The 23,915-nt window shown below is 46.6% G+C and overlaps 1 protein-coding gene across 6 annotated transcripts in view; it reads right to left on the reverse strand.

The window, feature by feature from the left end:
- Positions 1 to 728: 728 nt before the first annotated feature.
- The window catches only part of PTCH1 (patched 1), a 71,813-nt gene continuing 48,626 nt past the window's right edge, over positions 729 to 23,915 (reverse strand). For all 6 annotated transcript variants that reach the window (XM_045469996.1, XM_045469993.1, XM_045469994.1 and 3 more), the window contains 9 exons: positions 20,558 to 20,700; positions 18,317 to 18,500; positions 16,625 to 16,905; positions 14,723 to 14,860; positions 10,571 to 10,713; positions 7,124 to 7,223; positions 6,320 to 6,574; positions 4,177 to 4,732; positions 729 to 3,645 (listed from right to left, as the gene is read on the reverse strand). In XM_045469996.1, the coding sequence (XP_045325952.1) occupies positions 4,178 to 4,732; positions 6,320 to 6,574; positions 7,124 to 7,223; positions 10,571 to 10,713; positions 14,723 to 14,860; positions 16,625 to 16,905; positions 18,317 to 18,500; positions 20,558 to 20,700 (1,799 nt within the window). In that variant the 3' untranslated portion in view covers positions 729 to 3,645; position 4,177. The remainder of the gene's footprint in view (positions 3,646 to 4,176; positions 4,733 to 6,319; positions 6,575 to 7,123; positions 7,224 to 10,570; positions 10,714 to 14,722; positions 14,861 to 16,624; positions 16,906 to 18,316; positions 18,501 to 20,557; positions 20,701 to 23,915) is intronic.

The following is a 23,915-nucleotide window of genomic DNA, read 5'->3' on the forward strand; positions in this document are numbered from 1 at the left end:
ACGACCCTATCTTAAAATGGATCGGCAAACTCTTTCCCAAGGGCCACTCGGTAAATTATTTTAGGCTTTGTAGGCTGTACACTGTGTCACAACCACTCAACTCTGCTACTGTAGCTGGAAAGAGGCCATAGGCAGACAATCTGTACGTCAATGGGTGTGTCTGTCTTCTAATAAATTTTTACAAAAACAGGAGGAGGCCCATGGACTGCAGTTTGCCGACCTCTCACCATGTGTTTGTAGTCTTGAGTTTGGGTCTTGAGTTCTTCCCCACCGCTCTTTGCTTTCAGATCGCTATGATATTCCTGGTCTTATTTTTCTCCATGGCTCTAGTAAAGATGGGATGTAATTATATAAACATTCAGAAGAAAACATTCTAGATCAGGTTCAATCAGCCCCGTATCGTCAGCCCTCCTATTTAAGTATCGCACCTCCATTTATTTTAATAGTCATCAAATTTATCTTTATAAATGTTCCCTCTAATTATTAGGCATCACATACAAAGATGTTAAGTGATGAGGAGGGGATCCCTTTGAATGGTAATTGAGGAACTTTCTCGGTGTCAGAAAATAAAAACCTAGAACTTTTCATATATCAACAATGCCTCCATGAGGTAGAACAAGAAAGGATTCTTTAGCAATGTTACTAAGACAAATCAACAAAGTTTATGATGGCCTGACGTGCTGCCTACATAAAACACTGTAATAAAAAACATTCCATGAACAAAGACATAACCAACAAGTTATATTATTTTTTATTCATGTTAGAATTTCTATCAGTGTTTGAACATTAATATTTAGAGAGTTTGTACATTTTTGCCTTCCAAGGTTTAAAATGAGAACCACACTAGGTCACAAATGGTAACTAATACACATTTCACAATTGCATGAATATTTACTCCATCTCACTCTCTTAACACTGTTAAGCATTTTCTTTTCCTTGCTGTACTTTACAATGAAAAGCGTGCCCCACTCATGTCTCAGCAAAGTTCCAGACATCATGGATTCATCACATATAAATTCTTTAAAAATATACTTCTGTCAAAAGACTTGATGACTACTATGTACACTACAAAAATAAATTTTCATATAAATAAATTATATGGCATACTTTTATCTTTGTAATTGAAATGACACAAACCCATTTCTGCCAAAATTGGCAGACAATGAGACCCAGTTTGAATATTTATTTCCTTTAAACTCCTTACACTAAAACCTACCATGAGTCTTTAATGAAGATGTTATATACTCTGAACTATTTAACATTAGTAAGCACTCTATACAAATAAAAATTCTGTTCAAAAGTAAAACATAGCTGTAATAGTGTTTCCAATAGAAATAAAATCCCTGCATTTTTTGTTATAAACTGGCATGACAAATACTGTAGGAAAACATTCTTATGATACAAAATTATAAATATCAGCAAAGATTTAAAAAAAATTAAAACATCCAAATGAACAAACAAGACAGACAAAATAAAACTATTTTAAAGAGAGAGAGAGAGAGAGGAGAGAGAGAGAGAGAAATTCTAGTTGCCTGCCAGCCCCCGAGTTCTCCCTTTGCCAATGTGACTACGGGAGAAAGTTCTACACTGTGCAGAAAGCAGGGCTGTGCAAACTGTCATGCGCCACACAAGCTGGGCTCAGGAAAGGAGCGAGGAGGGCATGCCACGAGCCAGAGGGAAGCAGACCTCAGAATTTTGCATCATCTCTCTCCTGAACGCAGGTTTTCTGAGCAGAGCTGGCTATTAGGTGGACAGACAGTGTGGCTGACAGAGGCACCAAACAGTAGACGTGGGCCCGTCGGGGCCCCTGGCACATTAACACACACACCTGGCGGCCACAGGTGGCTTACAATTAGTATCTTACAGTTTTGTGGCAAGTTTTAGGGTCTGAGGTCACTATACTGCTCGGTACTACTGGGAGCCCATTGACTTTTGACTGAGATTTTCCGTGTAAAACAGGAGGGCACAATGGAAGCTGCCATTTTTGTGCTCCTACAGTAGCTTAGTCCGGGTATCCACTGCTTCCCCGACAGTTGCTGGTCTCTGGCTAAGAGCTGAGGAAGACCAAACCTCAAAGCAAGACCACAGAATCGATACAGAAGCAAATCTTTAAAAATAATGCCTGGTTGACAGATCTGCCTCCATATACATTCTTCAGTGGGGTGTATGCAATTAACATCTCCCTGCTCTTCGATCAATGTCACATTGAAAGAACACTAATAAGGTTGAGAGGAGGGACACAGTTTATTTAGGAAGCGTGTACTCATAATGTTAACATTAACGCACTGAGAAGGATCCTTCTGAAGCTCTCATCCTGTAGAACTTCTGACTCCATACCACCACACTGGATGCTCACTACTTATTTTTAAAGAAGATACAAAGAGATCTAGAAAGCCCCACCAACTGTGCAATTTAGGAAGAGGGGAGTTTAAATTGTAGGAACTCAAAACATCACCTCCAGGTTTATTGTGGACCCAGAATCAACAGGTTTTTCCACTCATAGCAGGATCATTGTCTCCAAAAGATTTCCAATCTGCTCTTGAACGTTTGAGGGTGTGTGGGCGTGTGTGTGTGTGTGTGTGTGTGTGTGTATGTGTGTGTGTGTCACGAGAGGTACAATGATGCTGCCTACTCTAGAGTAACATTCATGGCTCAGGTGAGGCTCACCACTAAGCACGTTCTAGAACTCTTTAACACCAATGAAGATGAACAGATGTTAGCTCTAAACCCTGAGGTTCCAACGTCCACCACAATGACCCACACAGCGGAGCCCATCTCCTCCGAGGCATGAACTAGGAGTGTCTGGATAGCAGCCAATGATCGTAAGAGACGCCCCGTACCTGAAGCAAGTCGGGCAGAGGGATAAGGCGACATTCAGGGCTAGCTTTCCACCAGCACCAAGCAATAAAGATATCCTGACTCTTCCAGCCTAACTAGGGCGGAGCCCACGAAGGGTTACAGACAGTAAAAAGAAACAAAAAAAGAAAAAAAAAATCACAGTACAGTACATCGGGAAACCACACACGTGTTCACACGCACAGCCAAACAGAATCGCATCCAACTACACCTGGAGAAGCCACCGGGGTTAACGTACTTTCTTCATATCTGCTCATTAAACAACAAAATTATCACGCATAGCGTGTTTGAAAGTTAACAGTAACATTTCATACTACCACAGGGTTGTGATATGCAAATTTAAAATATTTTAAACAGAAACCTTTACAAAATAATCCTATTTCATAAGCAATATTTGCATAGAATTATACAGGTAAATTATACAATATTTAAGCAGCAGCAACATATGCTGAAATTTAAGACTAAGTTAAGCTTGGTTGTGGCACAGAGACCAATGTACAAATCAGGAGGGGCCCCGCTGTGGCCTCCCCACCGCCCACTCGGGGGGTAGGAGTGGAGAGAGCCCAGATCGCACTACTTTACATCGGTTCCTTCGTATATTACATATGTGTACACCTCTTAAATATTTATAGAACTATTTCACAAAATAATACAGTCGGTTACAGTAACACTGAACTGCTCTCCCGGTGCGCACATCTGTATAACTCTTAGCAGTTCTCTTCAAGCAGTTCGGGGGGGTTGGGGGGGGGCTTCCAATCTTTGGCCTCTTTGCTTCAGATTTTACTCACCCTTTGAAAGAAAAAAAAGGAAGTCAAACTAAGCAATGGGTATACGAGTCTGTATATTCAGAAAGCACAGAAGTAGGCAAACTGCTCAGTGGTATTAGAACTCAGGCTGGGGGTGCTGGGTGGAGGGTATGAGAGGCTGATCTGGGGCCTGGCGACACGGATGTGTTCACTGTGTAACCGACGCATCGAGCTGTATGTGTGGCATACATACCTGTGGTGGGGCTTTATAAAGCCTGAAAACCAGGTGAAAGGTGCAGCTGTTAGCGTCTTTGTTAACTTGCACTAACCCTCAACAGGTGAGCAGCGAGGTGAGACACCCAGTTTGGGGCTCCATGGGTTCCCCGAGGATGGCAAAGCTTGGACATGGCATCCTTGCCAGGGAGATGAGAGGTCACTGGGGCTCAGTGTGGGACATACCAATGCCCAGGGGCTCCCCAAGGATGCAGCCTAAAGAACTCCCAGGGAGCTCTGCCCTCCGTGCCCCTGGGTGCCCCTCCATTGCTGCCGAGGCCCACCCACCAGCCGCACATACCTCAGTTGGAGCTCCTGCCCCGGGGCCTCTCCTCACATTCCACGTCCTGCAGCTCTATGACTTCCACCTTGGAATCCCTCCTCTCGCACCGGACGTTAAAAGGCACGTGGGGGTCCTCAAACAGCCCGTGGTCAGTCTCAGAGTAGTCCCCGTAGCCTGGGCAGAGACCCCCTCGGGGGTTCCGACTGGATCCGGGCCCGGGGGCAGGCGGCGGGTGCACGGCAACAGTCACAGACGCCGAGGCCGTCACAGTGGTGATGGGCTGGCAGTAGCTGGGCGCAGAGCTGCCCATGGCAGTGAATGCTGGGTGCCGAGGGTTGTTAGAACGGGCTCCCCGGGGGCCCGCACGGTCCCTATTGCTAGGGCCAGAATGCCCGTCAGTAGAAATTTCAAAAGCGTCTCTGCGCGGTCTGTAGGGGGGTGGCCGTGAGCCTTCTCTGGGGGGTTCTCTCCGGGGCTGCTGGCCTGGCCGTCCTGGAGGCAGGGACTCTGAGTCCAGGTGGGGCTGCTGTCGAGGGTTTGAGGGTGGGTGATGTCTCGCTTCGGGATGGACCACCTGCAGAGGGCGAGGGCAGGTTAAAACAGGCGGGGTGCTAACCCCAGGCGGGGCATCGCCCCCAGCCGCTCCCAGTCTTCCCTTCTTGGCTCCGGTTCCCGCCGGCCACCCACACACAGCTCTTCACCAAGTGCTCAGTCAGCCCCACAAATGGCTGGGAGAGGCCCCCGGGAGCCAACTGGGCCTTCCACCCACAAAAGAAAAACTTGTTCTTTTAGAACCTCCACGACGTGGCAGAGGCCTTATTTGGACCCTATGTCTAGGCTTTCTGTAGCACAGCTGGCCAGACACATACAGCTGCTGCCCATAAATGCAGGGCTGTGGTCGGAGAGCACCCGGGCTGCCCCCCTCTCGGTTTGCCACTCCACCCTGTGCCGCACAGTCAGATCCCAAGCTTGTCCTTTTGTGAACTGCTGAGCATCTGGCTCTGGCTCGTGCAAATGCAGCACGTCGGCAGGACTGTCTATACCTATGCTGTTGAGGGCGGTAGCCATTAGGAGCATATGCCTATTTGCATTGAAATTAACAACAATTCCAAATTCAGTCCCTTCGTGGCACTAGCCACATCTCAAGTGCTCAACAGCCACATGTGGTGAGTGGCTACTATACTGGCAAGCACAGAGGGAGCGTTTCCATCATCGCAGAAAGTTCCATGGGGCAGTGCTGCTCTGTCCGGTTGTTAGGAATTTGGTTTCTGGGTCTCTATACAAAGCATGGAGCAACACAGTGGCCACATCAATCAAAAGGACCGTGACCAACTTCAAAGTCGTTCAGCTTGTACCTATTTTTAGGCTCCCGCTGAACAAAACCAGATTCACACTGCAGCTCAGCAGGCATCGTCACGGGGGGTAAGAGGAGGAAAATTTAGGTTATTTGGTTGGCCTCTCTCTCTTTCATGGAAGGGCTGCTCTGGCCTGGGACTGGAATACCCATTTCCTGGAGGGACAGCGGGAGGCCCTGAGTTGGAGCAGCACGCGCCTTAGAACCTTCCTCGGGTTTTGTGTGCTGTGCTCTAGGCCTGGGGGGCTAAGGACATCCTAGGGAGCATGGCTGCGGCTCTCAGAGCCTCTGAGAAGGGGCTCCCAGGCTGCTTATGGCTGTCCTGAATTACTGAAGGCTAAGCTTCTCTGCTCCCTCCAGCTCCTTCTGGTAAAATCTTGGACATTAATACTTGAAATAATTTTGTACCAAGGGCAATTAAAGGTAACAGAAGTGAGAGGAAAAAAAAATCATTCTGTTGGCAATAAAAATACCACTACATTAAAAAAAAAAAAGTATTATTCTAAAATGATATACGGCTTAAAAAAAAAAAAAAAAAGCAAAGCATGCTTTACCTCTGGCTCTTAAACTCAAATTATACTTAGCCCAAACAAGACACATACCAATGCTTTTTGTAGCTACTGTTACTGGCCCCTGCCCTTTTCAATCTATATGAGATAGAACCACACGCGACTCATGTTTTTATAGTTGGAGTCAAAGATTGGCAATTTCATAGGATTCTACCTAACCTATACTTTATTTTTAAATCCTATCTGTCTGGGATTTGCTGCATAGAGGAGGCAGGGGCTGGCCTCTAGGGTGACTTACTGTAGAGCGGGCAAACACAGGGTTTTCTGTGGCTTCCACGATCACTTGGTGGGCAGGGCCCCTGGTGCCCTGCTGGGCCTCGTAGTGCCGAAGCTCTTCGCTGATGCCCGACACTGTCGTCTGAGAACTGTACTCTGAGTCAGAGGAATCGGACCCATTGTTTGCATGACCAGGGGGCACGGCAAACCGGACCACGCTGGGGGGCGGCTCAGGGGAAGGGGTGGGCAGTCGGTTCAGCCCATTGGCTGGAGACACCTATTGAAGGAGATTCCATGTTAAAAGTGTGATCATCCATTTACCTGCTGGTCACAGTTAAAGTGCAAAGCACAGTATTTGTTCAGGGGTCTCTGCACCCATCCCCCGACTGCCCCAGCCTCTCCCGCTATCCCCTCCCCCACTCTGCCACCTCGAGGACCATCAGGCCTGACAGCTGGAGCAAAAGAGCTGCCCTCTGCTTTTACACTTTGGAAAGGCAGGCTGTGCCCCTCTTCCTTTGATTCAAGCCCAGATATTCATCTTGAGTGGAAAATGCTTCACTGATACCAAACTACACGACTCAGGCCGCCAATCAGTTGGTTTAAAAAACCCAAACAAAACTAGTCCTGCATCTCCCAAACTATTAAATTGAAGAGGACAAAAGCCATAGTTTTTTTATGAAAAACTTCATAATTACTGAAATATTTTGAAAAAGTAAACAATTGGCAATGTGGGTCTGCCTAAAGATCTAAACAAACAGTGACACAAGGAAAAACAGCATTCAGGTGGCCTGGGGACTGTCCATTACAGCCCGGCATAATTACTGACCTCAGGATACGGTCCAAAGAAGGACAGCAGGACTGGAAGCAAAACCAGTCCATTGAGAACACCCAGGATTGTTAGGATTGCCAGGACAGCAAAGAAATACCTTGAAGATAAAAGGGACACAGGAACATTCACTGTGGCAAAAGTGAGAGCAGCAAGCCTTCACATGCCCAAATATTACACAGCGCATCAAAACCCCAAATTAACAAAACCCACACAGTTTAAAAGACTGTGGTTCAGCACGACATTAGTTTTTTTTCTCTTTTTACCTTGTGACTCTCGAGGACTACATTCCACAACCCAAAGTGTTAGTTCGTGAAGGGAAGAGAGAAAAATTAGTTTGTTAATTTGCTGAAATCTCCTGGCATGTAATGTTATTTATGAATGTGTTACACAAACACAAAAATATGGAATGTGAGCTGAATGGCTGAGCAGATTGGAAGCACAAATACAATGCAGAGGGGCCCCGTCCGTGAAAACCCAGCAGAAGCAAACAAATGAAGTGAAGGGTGTAGAATTTAAACAATTTAGCTCAGGAGGAAAAGCAGCCCACTTCTGCAGGCAGCTAATCCACTGTGAAATGCTTCAGCATCTTAGAGCAGAATCTCTAATTAAGTCTCTAGCGTATCAGGTAAGGCTTTCCCTGGGCTTTCATTAATCACAACTTTCTGCCTAGAATTCTGTGAGTTCCAGTTTTACCAAACAGCTCCAATTGCAACCTTTTTAGAACACAAGAACCAGCTTTCTGCAGAGAAAATGCTGCCCATTCTGTGCGGGGGAGGGCGGTCCACAATGAGGGGGCTGCTCTGCGGGCCAAGCTTTTGTTGAACAATTTAGCATCTCTGAATACTCTTGTTTTGCGTCAGCCAATTCAAACATAAAGGCCGCAGCACCATGAAGAAGGGGAGAGTGCGCAAGTGGCCCTGCTTTCCCACCATTGAGGGCTAAGGTCTGGGATCCTTCATGAATACCAAGGTAAACCTGTCAGCCCGGGAGAGCTGCTGGAGGACACTCCACACAGCTGGAGGGAGTGGGCTCCACGCAAACGTGCATTTCTGGAACTGAGTGTAGGGTGATTTTGCTGCAAGGAGGGGCTGCGGTGGGGGGCGGAGAGCTCAGGATGTTCTGGGAAGAGGGAGGGCAAGATATCTATCTGTTAAGGGTCCTCTTGATCATAAAACAGAACAGGCACCAAACTTTGCCATGACTATATATGTTTCGACATTAGATGAAAGGAGAGAGATTCCCTATAAAAACACAAATACCTTGCAGCTATTGTAAACACTAGAAACTTCTGAACTGCATTAGTAAAAACCAAGCCGCCAATGTCTTGCTCTAATGTAAACTGCTGGAACTTTAGGCTGAAGCATATATCAGCAGCAGGCATTAAGACATTTGCATCCCATCCATCTAACTGTAGAATAAACAGACCAATTAGATTTCTGACGGCTTAGCGTATACAATGTCTGCTCATTTAGTTGACCTCAGTGAGGGCTTTATCAGGTTAATCCATCCAGTTCTAGAAAATGGGAAGCCCTTTTAAGTGCTTGAAACAAGAACCCTGATATCTCTGGGAGAGAACAGGAAGCTATGGGTTGGATGAGAGCTGGGATTCTGCCCTCCATCGTGGTTCCCAGCTGGTTGCTCTAATTCTGGCTACGTTTCCCCTCTGTGTCTCACTTAGTGTCCCCACAGGGCTGAGTTAGATCCTCTGAGACCCCATCACACTCAGTGTTTCCCATGGTTCTGAAGTGCCATGAACTCTCTCTCCCCCCAGAGACTGTAAGCTACATGGAGGCCGTCGGGGTCCACATTATTCGTTGTGTAAAATGGCACTGAGGTGCTTGTAACTGCATTGTGTCAAGTGAGGAAAAACACAGAAGAAACTCTGCTTGACACAGGGGTTTTATACCATAAAGAAACATCTACTAATGGCTGAATATGTGTGTGCTAAGGAAATAAAGGAAAAGCCAAAGTGAAGTTAAGAGCTGAAAATAAAACTCAGGCCAAAACCTTGATCTAATTTAGGCATACATCTATCTACCTGGTATTGGCAAACAAGAATGTACTAATTGGCTTGTTAGGTGATTAACAGTGTGTGCAGAGAAGACTGGCAGCCTGGGTTATCACCTGGGAGCTGGCTGGAAATGCCAATCCCACTCTACACGCTCCCTGCACCCAGTGCAATCCGACCTGCATTTGCAGAGAGCCTTGGATGATTCATAAGCGCTCTGTGGTGTGAGAAGGACTGGTCCACGATGCAAGAGCTATTTTACCTCTTCATTTACCCTGTACTAAACTACACACAGTAAACTCCGGCACTCCTTCAAGGAAGGCTAACTCTCTGTTGCCGAACTGCCCAACGGGTTATGGGGTATGCCACAGACCAATGGATAGATCTTTTTTCTGTAATAAGGGAACTTGGGCTGAAACTTTAAACCCTCTTCTTTTTACTTGAAAATCAAAGACCTATTACAGGCATGCACACCAAGAAAGCCTTTTTCTATTCTCTCTCCAGATTATTTGAAGCATCCCAAACAATGCAGTCATGTCTCACATTTGGTTCTGCTTTACCACGGTTCTAATTCTGGCCTTTCACTTATTGATGATTCTGGCCTTGTCCCTCCACAGAGCAGCACTGTCACATCCAAGAGTAGCTACTTTACGATGCTGTGGAGGCTCTTCAGACAAGACAATGGTCTTTCCCTGCAGTTGTCAAGTTTTTTTCAGAAGGAAAGCTTGGCCCTCCTTTTCTACCTCACAAACTCGCATTCTTCATAAGTCTACCAGAAACTGCCTGCCTTGGGTTCCAAGGAGAAGTATCCAAACTAGGCCTGGATTTCAAACACATGGCACCAGAGTCACATACCCAAGACTCCCTAAATCTTAGTGAGAACTTGAATGTGAAATCTGGGCATTCCACCTTTGCTTCCTGAAAGAATAAAATGTAGGTGACAATTTCAGGTATTTTTAAGTTTTCTATAGTTTCGGAAGAGAAGTCAAGGTCAAAATTGGGCAGTTGAGGGGAACCCAGGTCAACGCTGGGGTGCTGGGTGGCCCTCTGGTTTCAAGCTGTGGAGCTGTCTTTGCTGCTGGCCACAGACTCTCCATCTCTTCTCCCCAAGATGTTCCCTAAAAGGCCTCTAAAAAAGACCTTTTCCTTATACCTCTCAGCATATCTCTGAGTTAATAAACGCAAGAGAAAGTGGAGTCACAGACTGTGGTAATCATTTCACAATGTACTGGTTGGCATATCAAAACATCATGCTGTATACCTTAGACACTACGATTCTGATTTGTCAGTTATACCTCCATTAGTCTAGGGGGAAGGAGAGTAGAGTCACAATGAAGACATGCTGCTGTCTACCGGACACACAAGGAAGTAAGCAACAGAGATCCTAACAGTGGTAACAATTCTTAAAAATAAGGATTCTCTCCCTTTCTGCTTACCTGACAATGAAATCAAACTCAGATCCTGCCAGCATGAGCACTCCCAGCAGAGTGGAGACAGCGCCGTCCAGGACAGGTGCAAACATGTGCTCCAGGGCAAGCACGGCCCTGCAGTTCTTATCACCAATGGCCGTTAGGAAGGCCTGTGCAAGGAGAAGACGTGGGGTGAGCAGATGCCCGGACTGGGCCTGGTCCATGGTCAGCTTGGTCCAACATGCTACATACAAGCTGTTTTAATTGGTCTGTATGGACCTGTACGGACCTCCTCACAGCTTCCTATTTAGCTCCTGGGCTATTTAATCCGGGCTGCTCAGGTACCTAAATCTAGGCTTACGCTAAAATGACCTGTTCATGATACTGCATCATATTTGATATTGACGCAAATCTTGAACAATGACAAAAAAAAGACAGAAAGCATATTTACTTTAAATTAAAAACCAAACCAAAACTATACAAAAAGAAGCAAAATGTCCCTTTATTCACTGCTACTCCCCTTGGGTTCCCCCCCGCCCCCAACCTGAATGAGCACACAGCATTCACATGGGAGAGCTGTGATGTGAGAATGACAGCATTCTTTCTGATTTTGTGGCAGGTCAAGATCTTACTTCCGAGTAGGCTTAGTTGAGGGTTGCATGCAACTGGGTGCTAAGTACGTATTTCCTCGTGGATGACGTGGCATTTCTGTTGTTGTGTTCTCTAAACACCATGGAAGTATCACAAGAAACATACAGGACTTGAAATTCAAGCCTATTTTGGGGCGCCTGTGTGGCTCAGTCGGTTGAGCATCTGACTGCAACTCAGGTCATGATCTCGCGGTTCGTGGGTTTGAGCCCCGTGTCGGGCTCTGTGCTGTCAGCTCAGAGCCTGGAGCCTTCTTCAAGTTCTGTGTCTCCCTCTCTCTCTCTGCCCCTCACCCACTCATACTCTCTCTCTCTCTCTCTCTCTCTCTCAAAAATGAATAGACATTAAAAAGATTAAAAAAAAAAGAAATTCAAGTTTATTTTAACTCCATGTGGTTATATCCCCACCTCCTTTACCTTCCTAAAGCTCTGCTAGGTCAAGAATGCTGTTGACACCAATCAGACTATTGGCTTGACAGTGTGACCCAGGACCATTTTAACGTGAGTCAGTTACTGTTATACCCTGCCTGGCCTTTCAGCGGGGCCCCAACAGAGAGGACTGAGGCTGGCACAAGTCCTTTCTTTGCCTGAAAGTTAAGGGCTGCCCTGGGACATGCCGAGATGAGACAGCTCGGGCACACTGCAGGTCACAGCCCCTTAAAAATCGAGGTCTAGGGGCGCCTGGGTGGCTCAGTTGGTTAAGCGTCCGACTTCAGCTCAGGTCACGATCTTGCAGTCCGTGAGTTCGAGCCCCGCGTCGGGCTCCGTGCTGACGGCTCAGAGCCTGGAGCCTGCTTCCGATTCTGTGTCTCCCTCTCTCTCTGCCCCTCCCCCGTTCATGCTCTGTCTCTGTCTCAAAAATAAATAAACGTTAAAAAAAAATTAAAAAAATAAATCAAGGTCTATAACACACTGGGGGCATTCCCATCCCTTGGGTAGCCTGTGGAAGAACACTAAGGTTGTTCTTCTCAGCAGATGGAGAAAGAAACGTTTACAAAAATGTGCTATGAGTGTCCATACTTTCTCTAAAGTGTATCTGCTCTTTCAGAGTGGGGTTGACTTTAGGGTCAACACAATTACCTTTCTTCTTTTGGGAGAAAAGCAACAAGATGGTTTGGAACCATGTTATTTTGTGCCATACTTGGGCCATGAGGCCACAGGGGTCAAGCAGGGTTTTATCATCTCATGTACAACTTAGGCTGTGGGAATAGCTAACTGACAGGAACCACTGATTCCCTGAAGACTGCTCCTCACCAACCTTATTCCATCATTTTACACACCTTGGAAGAGCAGTAACTGCCTGCTTTATTTAAATAGATCTTCACATACAGGATCAGGTAGGAACACCATATCCTGAGTGTAGAGAGTGTCTCAATGAAAGTGTGGGCTACCAGCACTGAGCGGGGGATTACTGCTCGCAAAGCTGAGTTGTGTCTTGAGAGTCCTTAAATTCTTGCAATTAAATCTATACAACCGGTAGAAGCATTCCTCAATTGTTTACCCAGCACCGGTATGGACATTTATGTTCACACTACCTCACATGTGAGGCCCAGGGCGCCACAACAGTTTGAAGGCTGCAGTTTTCATTTTGACTGTAACAACCTGTTCTAGAATGCTCTTATTTGCATTGCTAACTACCAAAGTTTTTTTAAAAAGGTGATTTTCATTCACATCAGAATAAAATGACTGGTGGATTCTTTTTTTTTTTTTTTTTTTTAAATTTTTTTTTTCAACGTTTATTTATTTTGGGGACAGAGAGAGACAGAGCATGAACGGGGGAGGGGCAGAGGGAGAGGGAGACACAGAATCGGAAACAGGCTCCAGGCTCTGAGCCATCAGCCCAGAGCCCGACGCGGGGCTCGAACTCACGGACCGCGAGATCGTGACCTGGCTGAAGTCGGACACTTAACCGACTGCGCCACCCAGGCGCCCCTGACTGGTGGATTCTTAACTCTCAAGGTTTTCTCCTTTTTGAAGAAATGATACTAAGAATTATTTACATTCTAAGCTCTAGGTTAGTGGGCTCTTCTTTTTAAAAAAAATCCCCTCTCAGGGGTGCCTGGGTGGCTCAGTCTGTTAAGCATTGGACTTCAGCTCAGGTCATGATCTCATGGTTTGTGGGTTCGAGCCCTGTGTCAGGCTCTGTGCTGACAGCTCAGAGCCTGGAGCCTGCTTCTGATTCTGTGTCTCCCTCTCTCTCTCTGCCCCTTCCCTGTTCATTCTCTGTCACTGTCTGTCTCTCTCTCTCTCTCTCTCTCTCTCTCTCAAAAATAAATAAATAAACATTACATAAAAAAAATACCCTCTCCCTCCTCTCAGATCAATGGAGGAAAAAAATTTGGGTAGGCTCCAAATTTAGAGAATATTGCTTCTGTATTATCAGCTGTTCCTTATACACTGAGGAAAAACAGGACAACCTCAACAAAACATTTTTTTTTGAAACACAAAAGTTTACAGTCTCCAAAGTGCATAAAAGTGGCCCTGAAAGACTCCTGTGGAGAAACTAAGAAGGTACAAGACACAGCATATGTGCAGATGTGCACACATATACGCATGCATATGCCACGTGTTGAGCCCAAAGAAAATCAATGCTAGTGACTGAGAAAGCAAGGCCAAAAGGACTTTGACCCAAGCTCAATGCTAGGTTTCCTAGGTAGGGCATTCCAAACATGAGTATTTACTCAGTCAGCAACTATTTATCGAGCACCTGTCAATAACCCCAAGGATGAGGGTGTAATAAGTGTGAGTGTGCACAGAACTCACACACTGCTAGGAGGCTTTTGAATCATTTTCTGAGAAATATACACAATTGGTTTGCCTCTTGGATTAAAGACCCTGACGTTTAACTTCCTCCAACAAACCATTCACGGGACTAGGCACAGAATGAGAGAGTGGGGAGAAATGCCACTGAGAACAACCCCAGTTCTCTTGCTTTCTGCTTTCATGAATTTGGAGGCCGGGAGGTTGAAGGAACTGGGTGGGCTTAGCTGGGAGAAGGAGTTCTTCTGCCTTATCGGCCCCAGGGTATCTCCTTGGCTGCTGACCTGCCTCACCCTCAGTCATGCCATCCCTGCCAGGCCTATGAGTGTGGTCTCACTTTACCCATGTATATTCGTGTGTGTGTGCGTGTGCATGCGCGCACACACACACACACACACACACACACACACACACACACACTCACAGCATGGAACTTAGGAACCAAGGTGACAACTTATGGACCTGACACTAAGGGCACCAAATAAGCAGAATCCTTCCTGGCCCACGCTGACCTGGCCCAGTATTCTTTCACCTTCCGTGCCCTTCTCCTTAGTGGGCCTCCCTCCTTCCCAGTGGGGAAGGACACCGCCTAGATTTCAGCCTGTCCCAGCACAGGACTGCCTGTGCTCTGAAGCCTCTTCACTAGGACATGTCATTATGTGTGTTCCTTGACACTGGAGAAAATGGAAAGGTTTCCAACTTGGGAGACTACGAGAGCGAGAGGAAACACGCTGCCTCTTCATAAAGTTCTCAGTGAAGAGGTCCACCATACCAGAGCAACGTGAACGGTGAACTCCACTCCGATGCCAACGGAAGCGATCAGGATGACCACAGGCACAGCACTCAGCTTGATTCCAATGAGGCCCATCATTCCGAAGAGCTCGACCGTCATCAAAGCCAGGACCGTCACCTTCAGGAAGATGCACAGCATGAGTGGATGGGCACACACACACACTGGAGGTGCTGAAGACAAAGGAGGGAGGGGCTCGCTGAAGGTGGGGCATGGACAAACACCCGGGACCCAGACAGAAGGCAGGCGCTGACTTGCTTTAACTTGGGACACCTGCCTTTACTTTCTAATTCACCGTGTCCCTGCTGACAAGGGAGATTTTGGGACAGTTTTGGGACAGCTGCTTTGGGACATCAGCCTGGACAAGGAGTACATAGAGGCAACCCTTAGTATTCTACCCTGAATTGTTTTTCCAACACACCTGCTCTAGAAAGCGAAAAAAAAAAATGACAATTATTCCATTTGAGGCATATAAGAATTACACAAACATGGACTCGTCACTAGCTACAAATCTAATACAGTTTAAAACAAGGTATTTCCTTCTGTTTTGATCTTAATCATCAGAAAGTATCCTTCCAAACTTACAACAGAGTTGAAACGTTAGTGTTTTGGGTTTCTGTACCCTGCATCCTAAAGAAAGCAGACAGGACGGGTGAATAAAAGTTCTTTTACGCAAAGGCAGCCTTGCTTTTGTTTGGAGAGCCCATGGGTTAAGAGAGGATGGCTAGGGAAAAAGAGGACCTTCTGGTCAGCTGACATGGGTCAGGTTACAGGCGCCTTCACTTTGAAGAAATGAGGAGAGAGGCGGGTGGACACAGCAGACAGTTAAATCCAAGGAAAAGCTTTTATTTGCCTTCCATCTGCCTTGTAAAAATTTGCGCAGAGATGGAAAGAAAATCTGTGAGGTAGACACTGGAGTTTCTTGAGTCAAAGGGGGAGAAAATCCAAATAAAATGGTAAACTTTCCCCGGGCGGAAGACAAGGAGTGAATGGTCTTTCCTTGTTGGGGGTGGGGCAGTGGACAGTGGTGGCGGGGGTGGGGAGCAAGTACGATAAAAGTTTCCTTCGCTTTCTTTTAGTAAGCTAATGAAAGATGGACAACATCAATTGCTTAAGTACCATGAAAACCCCTGCAGACTAAACATTTACCTTTTAACATACCTGCTGCACAGACTTATGGTACAGAAACCAGCCCTGGTCTCTGTTTTTATAATTTTGGCATTTTGAAGTCTATACCACAGTTCATGGAATTTAAACACTGCCATGATTTTATTAGACTCTCTATGAAACTTACTTCAAATCTGAGAGTATTATACTTGGAAGAAGGATGCCAAAAAATCGGTCAGCAATACTAGTTCATCATTATCCTTCAATGTTTGAAACACATACCACCCACAAAACCATCTGAAAACCCATTTTACCTCTGTACCCCTGGTCCTAATTTCTCTAATTACTCCCCCTCCCCTGTTTTAGAAGAATCTTCTCTATGTTAGGTCTGGGATGTAGTCACAAAAAGGCCCTTTAAGTAAAAAAAAAAAAAAAAAAAAAAAATTAAAAAAAAATTAATTACATTTGTATTTAATAAATGCTCAGAGTGTTTGTGTTTAATAAATGCTAGGAGCTATTATAGAACATGTGTTTAAAAACTCCCCTATCTTTACATGGAAAGTTTAAAGTTGTAGGAGAAGGGACACAAGATGAAGGCCATTAAAGGCTCTACTACCTAACCACGAACCTCGCCACCTCCAGCAGAATAAATATAGTAAGAATGATGCAATCTATACCCTCCTCCAGAGGCCCAGACATAAACACAACTTCCCGGCTGCAGCAAGAGCTAGGCTGAAAGGAATCCGACTTCCCCAAAAACCCTCCGAATGAACTCACAATGATCCCGGCCGTCCAGGGGTTCAGGAGGAAGACGGCGCACACGAGGAACGTGCAGGCCAGCACCACGCTGATGGATAGCAGGAGCCAGTGGCGGAGGCCGATGTACTGCTCCCAGAAGAGGAAGGGGTAGCCATTGGGGTAGCTGGAGAGCCCCAGGCTCGTGTAGTTGTTGCAGATGGTTCTGACCTTTTCGATTGCTTCCACGAAGTCTGAGGTGTCCCGCAAGCCGTTGAGGTAGAAAGGGAACTGAGCGTATTCAATGGGCTCCGCTGCTGGGACTGGACAGACAAGACAGGGGGAAGGGGCTGTGGCTGAAGGCTCTGGTCAACAGGCATGCCCCAGGCATGGAAGAGAAGTGGCAAACCCTGCTGGCGGCCATCCCCAGATCTGTATCCCGCATTCTCCGCCACGGCAACGAACAGACAGGGAACTGTGCAACAGAGTCCCTCACTGCACTTCTCCCCTAACGAGCTACGGAGGGCAGTCTTCAGGCCTTTACAGTTTTAATCTTTGGTTCAAAAAGGTTTTAATAATCAACATTTGATTTTTTTTTTTTTTTAATTTGCTTGGGGAGAGGAGGAGCCCAGGATCTGTGTATTTATTTAACCTTTGATTTTAATCTTCTAGAAGCAGTCACTTTTGTAAGAATTCAATGGCGGGAGCATTTTTTTTGTTCAACTGACACAAGAGAAAATACGAAGTTCAAACTGTTTTACTCAATCACTTATGAGAACAAAATAACTCGAAAGTCATGCTTTACTGAGAAAAACGCTTAACTTTCTTATCCTTTTAGTGATCTAACACACTTAAACCTTCCATGCTTCTTTTTTAATGCAATGCTAAGTCTTCAGCAGCAGGGGAAGAAATCCTCACACAACAAGCATTTAGTTACTGCCGTTGTGTGTTCCAGACCCTTTGGGGTCATTCAGTTGACTTGCTAAACATGATTTGCCCTATTATAATCTCAACTATAAATTTTCATTAACACAAGCCTTGGCTGCTTGCCACAAGGCTCTGGGGTTTAGATACAGAGAAGCACAACCCGCTTCCTCTCCAGCCATGTCTGCAAAGGGACCGGTCTTCTTTGTCACATCCTCCCTCGGCCTCATATCCAAGGTATAAGCTACTAACGCCTCTAAACATAAATGCAAATTAAATCCGTATGGGACCACCTCTCCAGGTCGGGGCTGAGAGAGGAAAGGAAGAGGATGCTGCTGTGTACAGAACTATTCTGCTCCAGTTTCAACAGATTTGACAGAATACAGGTGCTTGGTGGCTTATAGGAATGACCCAACTTGCCAAAAATCCCTTCAACACCAGAGTTGACAAAGTAAAGATAAACATATAATCCCCAGCGATAAAACTCTGCAATAGTAAAATACCACTCAACCTGGAGGCGTCCCCAGCTTTCACATGGAACAGCTGGCATTAAAGAGAGCTGCCTGGTGGACATCCTAGAGTGCAAGCTACAAACGGAGGTTAGGGGCTCTCACTTCCCAACGTGACAGAGCACGGGTTGTATCCCATTACACATCCTCATGTGTCTCCCAGAGTTTTAAACTCAAAGAAATATATTGTTCTGTTTACACTTTTGAACCCTGGGTAGCGTCAGCAGATGAGGGCCATGACAGAGCTTGGGAGAGCAGGGTAAGGCCCTTTGCCGGCGGGCCCCACTGGAGGGCTACTTACTTCTGAGCCTGGTTTCCGGCATGTAGTCAGCTTTGTCGTGCACCCACTCAGGACGGTGAGGCCGGATGTTGGCCTGGGAGGCGGCATAAGCCACGGGGTCATTGCTGACCCAGGCGGTCAGATAGATGTAGAAAGCACTGGGGTTGATGATGCCGTCTGCATCCACCAGGCGCCGTTTGGTCAACTGCGAAACGGGAAGAACAGGGGTCCTTCAGAATGGGGCTGGAGGTAAACATACTCCTCCCTGGAGGGGTGGGGGGAGCAGAACCCTGCCCCAGCATTTGCAATAATGACTAGAATGCCCCTTCTTTGAACATGTAGAAAATCCCATCAGAGCACCTTTGCTTTCTTTCAAAACGCACTTATCAGAGGGTGCAGTAATCGGTGTGTTTATAACACACACACAGTTCTGCAGATGGTCCAGGAATTGACTGAACCAATTAAATTTGAATGCTAAAAGACTGTCTGCAGCCAAGGCAGAGAATGAACAATCTGGAGAAACATATTTATAGGAGGGGAAGGGGAAAAAAAACCTGGCAAGAATCCCCATACACGTCTGTGTGCAGTTAACCTCTGCTGTTAACACTGAAGGAAATGCCACCCAGTAAATGGAGGAGAGCTATAAAAATAAAACAACATCTGTATAAATTTTGCTAACACTAGCCTCCTATGACCTGTGTATTCACAAAATGCCCATCGCCAGAGAGTGGAAGGGGTTGTGCACGGCTCCGCTCTTTCTGGGTAACCTGATTTCTGAGGGATGTGGTCACGCTTAGCATGCCCCATCCCGGGCATGGCAAACACTAGGTCCTGTGGGCTTTGCTTAGGTGAAAACACTGTGAGAGAGACACACATACACAAACACACAAATATATTGTTCCTGTTTACTTTAGGTCCAGGCCTGATTCCAATGCTTTGGGCCTTCTTAACAAAATGAAAAACACCAGTGACAGCAGTTAATAGAGAAAGAGTGAAGGAAGAAAGAGTAGAGCGAGAAAACGAAATTTCAGGGGTCTGGATTCAATTAATCCCTGGGATATGTAACAACTGCATGTCTTCAAGCCGTCTCTGGAATTACATAGCACAGCTCGTGGCCTCCGTGCACGCAGCACGCTTTTCTCCCTCCCAGGCAGAGGAAGTGATATCCAGGGGCCTGGCCCAATCAAGTTTGCTCCTCCCTGTCCCTGGTCCCTAAAGCCTGGCCCAGCCCCTGGGCATCCCCCTGCTATCTCTCCGACAGGCTCCTCTGCCCACATCCTTGTCAAACCTGACAGCCTGCTGCATGCGGCCATAAAGCACCAAGTTCACACTCCATAATAACTCTGAACAATGTACTTTGTAAATCTGTCACCTTTAATGCCAGCAAAAAAGGGGAGACAATAAACAGAGCTGCTGGGAAGATCATTAGCATGACGGTTTTCTGCCTGAGGGAAGCAAGTAAGCTGCAAGGAGCAGAGGGAATGGGATCCGGGGAGAGCTGGTAGTAAATGCTGGACTCATGTGAAATCTGAAGGGTCCGAACACACTCCCAACACGCCCGAGGAATCAAAAGGGATATGCCGGGATGCAGGCATCACTGAAGGTGCAGATGCAGTTGCAGAATATGATCGCCAAATTGAAACAGCTCCTATTAGCTAGCGGGGTGATCAGAGCAGTGGGTGCGCTCAGGGTCCAGCAGCCGTCATTTCTGTTTGCCTCACCACAGAGCCACATGCCTAGCCTCCTCCTCTACCTGCTGGGCCAGGGTGACCCCAGGAGTCGAATGCAACCAATCCTCCCCTCTAATAACCTCTCTGGTCTCCTAACTTACACATCCGCCCCAAATTCTGCTCATTCAAATGATTGCTACCAGCCCTCCAAGTCGGAATATAAAGACCAACATGGTAACAAGTACTATTTTCAAAAGAGAACAGTACAACACAGCTTTTCTAGGATCCGAAAGAGCCTGCACTGCCTTGAGGGTCCTTGGTTAGAACAACTGCCCCCGAGGGAGGGTAACACACTTGTCCCCACTTGACAGAGGAGCAGAGCGAGGCACTCTGCCTGTGGTCACACAGTTAGCTGATGGGATGAAGTGAATTAGAGCCAATTCAGTATTCTCTCAGCCCCTGATGCCTCAGGTCTCCAGACAGCGCAGGCTGGGATGGTAGGCTGTCGAACAGTCTTCAGTATAGCAGCTTCCCCAAAGCTCTGCTCAACGATGCCCTCTGAAACCCCCAGGGTGTCAGGCCATGAGAGTACCTGACTGATGTCGATGGGTTTATCACGGCTGCCGGTTTGCACCAGGAGTTTGTAGGCAAGGACTCCATCATCGGATCCATTTTTGTAATTGTTTGGCATGATTTTCCCAGTTTCCCAGTCACTGTCAAATGCATCCTGAAGTCCTAGAAAAGGCAAACGTGTATAACACATTACACTTCTTAACCAAAACGATCCACGGGATGGGCTGAGGACGCTGAGCAGGACAAGGAAGTACTTGACGTCAACCTCAAAGACTCTCTGTTCTACTTGTTTTCCTATATCAAGTTCAAGTGACACTATTAGACTTTTCATGAGTGAACTTCAGGTTGCTAACAATCCCTGCTTCAAAGGCGGAAGAGGGGAATAGTCATTTCTGGGAATCAAATATACGTGTTTTACCTTTACATAAAAAAAGAAACCCCTGCTTCTCCCCCATGGCTATTTGGAAAGAAATCGAGAGAGAGAGCTTGGGAGAGCCGGCTGGCTGGGTGAGGACGACGCATGGGCTCATTGGCCACTTCATGCCACGGTCAGGTGCTGAAGCCGTGGGTTCTTCAGTACACTCAGAGAAGGAAAAACGCATTCAAACTCCCAACTTCAAACAGCAACTCAGCTGCTTCTCGAGCCCAGGGTGAGTGAACACGATTCTGTCAATTTGTTCCATCTGTTCGACTTGTGGAGCTAATACAAGCTGTGGGATCGGCTGCCAGGTTGTGTAAAGATCACAGCCAACACCTATTCACTCTCGACTGTTCCTCTTTGCCACCCTTCCTCAGAAGGGGGGTGTGGAGGAGGGGGAGGGGAGGGATCTCGGGTGCGCCTATGTGCGCAGGGAAATGCCTCACGGGGTAAATTTGGATCAGATTGAGAACAGGAAGCCACAGGCCAATACAAGGGGGCTCTGTGAGAACAGATGACAAACCGCAAGCACAGGGAGGGGAAGGAAAGGGCTTTCTGGGGGTGGGGGATGGGCGAGCCCACCAGCCCACCACACACAGCTGTGCTTGGCCTCTGTAATCAAAACCATCATTACAGACCTGATGGTTTGGCTACAGCTGTAAAGAGATAAGCGTGCTGGAAGAGAAAACAGGGCCCTGGTGACCCGGCCTTAGGGGCTGAGTGATCCCGTGTGCACATACTCTCCCCCCACCACACCCCCCTGACACCCCACCCCCTTCCCACTGCCCTGCTTCCCCCAAATCCCCTCCCAAGTAGAACTCCCCAGCCCCGGCAGCTCAGGAAACCACATCTTTTGAACAAGCTGCGTATGCACGGGTTAGACATGGCCAGTAAGAAGGGAGAAGGGTTCCTTTCATTTCACGACATGCCTCGAGTGACTTCAAAGACACCACCCTCCAAAATACCGGCTCCCTTAGTGCTCAAAATAATTAAGCTCTTGGGGTATGAAGTAGGGTGAGAGGGCGGCACAGGACCCTGTCTCCCGGTCTCTCTCTTTAAACCTTCCTGCTGACATTGCTGTGGGCATTGTTTTTACATGAACAATGTGGGGATGAGGCCCGTGGGCTCGGTGGTGAAAGAAGGCCCAGTGTGGAGGAGCGGTGGGCGGGGGGGACCACCGGAGCAGCCGCGCTCCCAACTCTCACACAGACTGTTTTTCACAGTGAGGCATGCACACAACAAGCTGTATGGAACAGATGTTATTTTATTACCTAAAGCCTTTTTTTGTTTTTGAAAAAAAATAAACAGGAGAGGAAAAACAACCCCTCCTCTCCCCAGAAAAGAGACCTGGTCTGTTTTCCTCGCCTTAATAGAAACTTCATCACTTCATGGCCTGTGTGGTACTTTAACCCTTTCCCTCTTGATCCTTTAATCCTAGGAAGCCACTCGTGCTCAGTGAGCCCTGAGCTGTCTCGCATTTTACACTGATCACTGCTCATGTAATTCTTACAACCACCTCATGAGACAGCCTGTTAGCATTATGGTTCCACTCAGTTTCCTCATCTGAGGCTTGGAAAGCAACTTGATGAAGGCTACCTAGCAGGCCAGGGCTGGAGCTAAGCTTTGGATCCAGGCAGCAGGTTCCAGAGTTCCAGGGTTGGCTTGAACTGTGGATGCTCTAAATTGCCCTGAACACAGTAAGGTGCTCAGGAAGTTATTTGCTGAAGGCAGGAATAAGATCAGCAGAGTTCTCGTGGGCACCGATGATGTCTAGTGGCAAACAGGGTGTTCCAAAAATCTGAGTGTAAGTTTAAGATACTTATGCACTAAGGATCTGGGAACACCCTACAGTGAACCAAAGTAAGAGAGATTGGATTTGGGGAGGTCAACCCTGCCGGCAACTCAGCTCAACTCATCATCCATGCTGCCGGCCTCCCCATGCCATTCACTCTATTTGGGAGTACAAACACCAATGAGAACTAGTCACTGACCTCATAGAAAAGTTAAGTCCGTAGACTCAGATTATTTTATTTTCTGACTAATTACTAAAAAGCTTGAGTAACAATGAGTTGGCCTAAGATGCATGTATAACATGATTCTATACACAAAACGAGGCACACAGATTTTGCCTCCACTCCCATCTTATACCAAAACGTAAAAGTTTCAGCTAGAACCTGTCTCATTTTAAATTTTATACTAAATTTCATTTTCTAGTGAGAGTTTTGAGCTAATTATCCCAATTGTCAATTTCTCCTTGATATGGAACCCTAAAAAAAAAAACATTAATTTAAATTTTATCTGCATAATTCAGTGTGAAATATAAATGAACACCACTTGGACATGATGTACAGTGTGGTTTTTACCTGCAACTTAGCCTTCCTTGCACGTGCATTTAGAGATAACATGTGGTATTACCATTATGTATTTTGTATGAGTTAACTACTCCTCCCAAACTACTGGAATGTCGATAAAGATTAACAGCACGACATGGTTTTTAGTGATAATTCCACTAAAAACCAACAAGGTTCCCAACACTTAACAATCGCACAGTAAGTTCTGAACGATTCAAGGAGAGCTGATTCCTTGCAGGAAGTGTCCAAAGACCCAATCAACCACTTGACAGGCCTGAAAAGTATCTAGGCAACCCAAGTGTCCCATTATCTGGCCATTCTGTGTCCAGTGCTCTCTGCGGGACCTCCTAAGAGTCACAAGCAGAGTTCTAGAGCTGGCTGGGACCCTGACTTGGGAGCATGAACAGGTCTCACTTGGTTTAGGTGGGTGCTGTTCACTTAGCAATCAGAACATGATTCAATGGCACCTTTAAAAAAGTGTGATTATCAAGTCCAACTGCTTTAGGTCTTTAAATGGATGAAAGCACAGGGATAATTTACAATACGCTATAAAAAGGTTAGCCCTCAGCACTGCCTGCAGACAATACCCCTCTGCCCTCTTCCCAAGC

The sequence above is a fragment of the Leopardus geoffroyi genome, chromosome D4, assembly GCF_018350155.1.
Source record: "Leopardus geoffroyi isolate Oge1 chromosome D4, O.geoffroyi_Oge1_pat1.0, whole genome shotgun sequence".
Lineage (NCBI taxonomy): Eukaryota > Metazoa > Chordata > Mammalia > Carnivora > Felidae > Leopardus > Leopardus geoffroyi.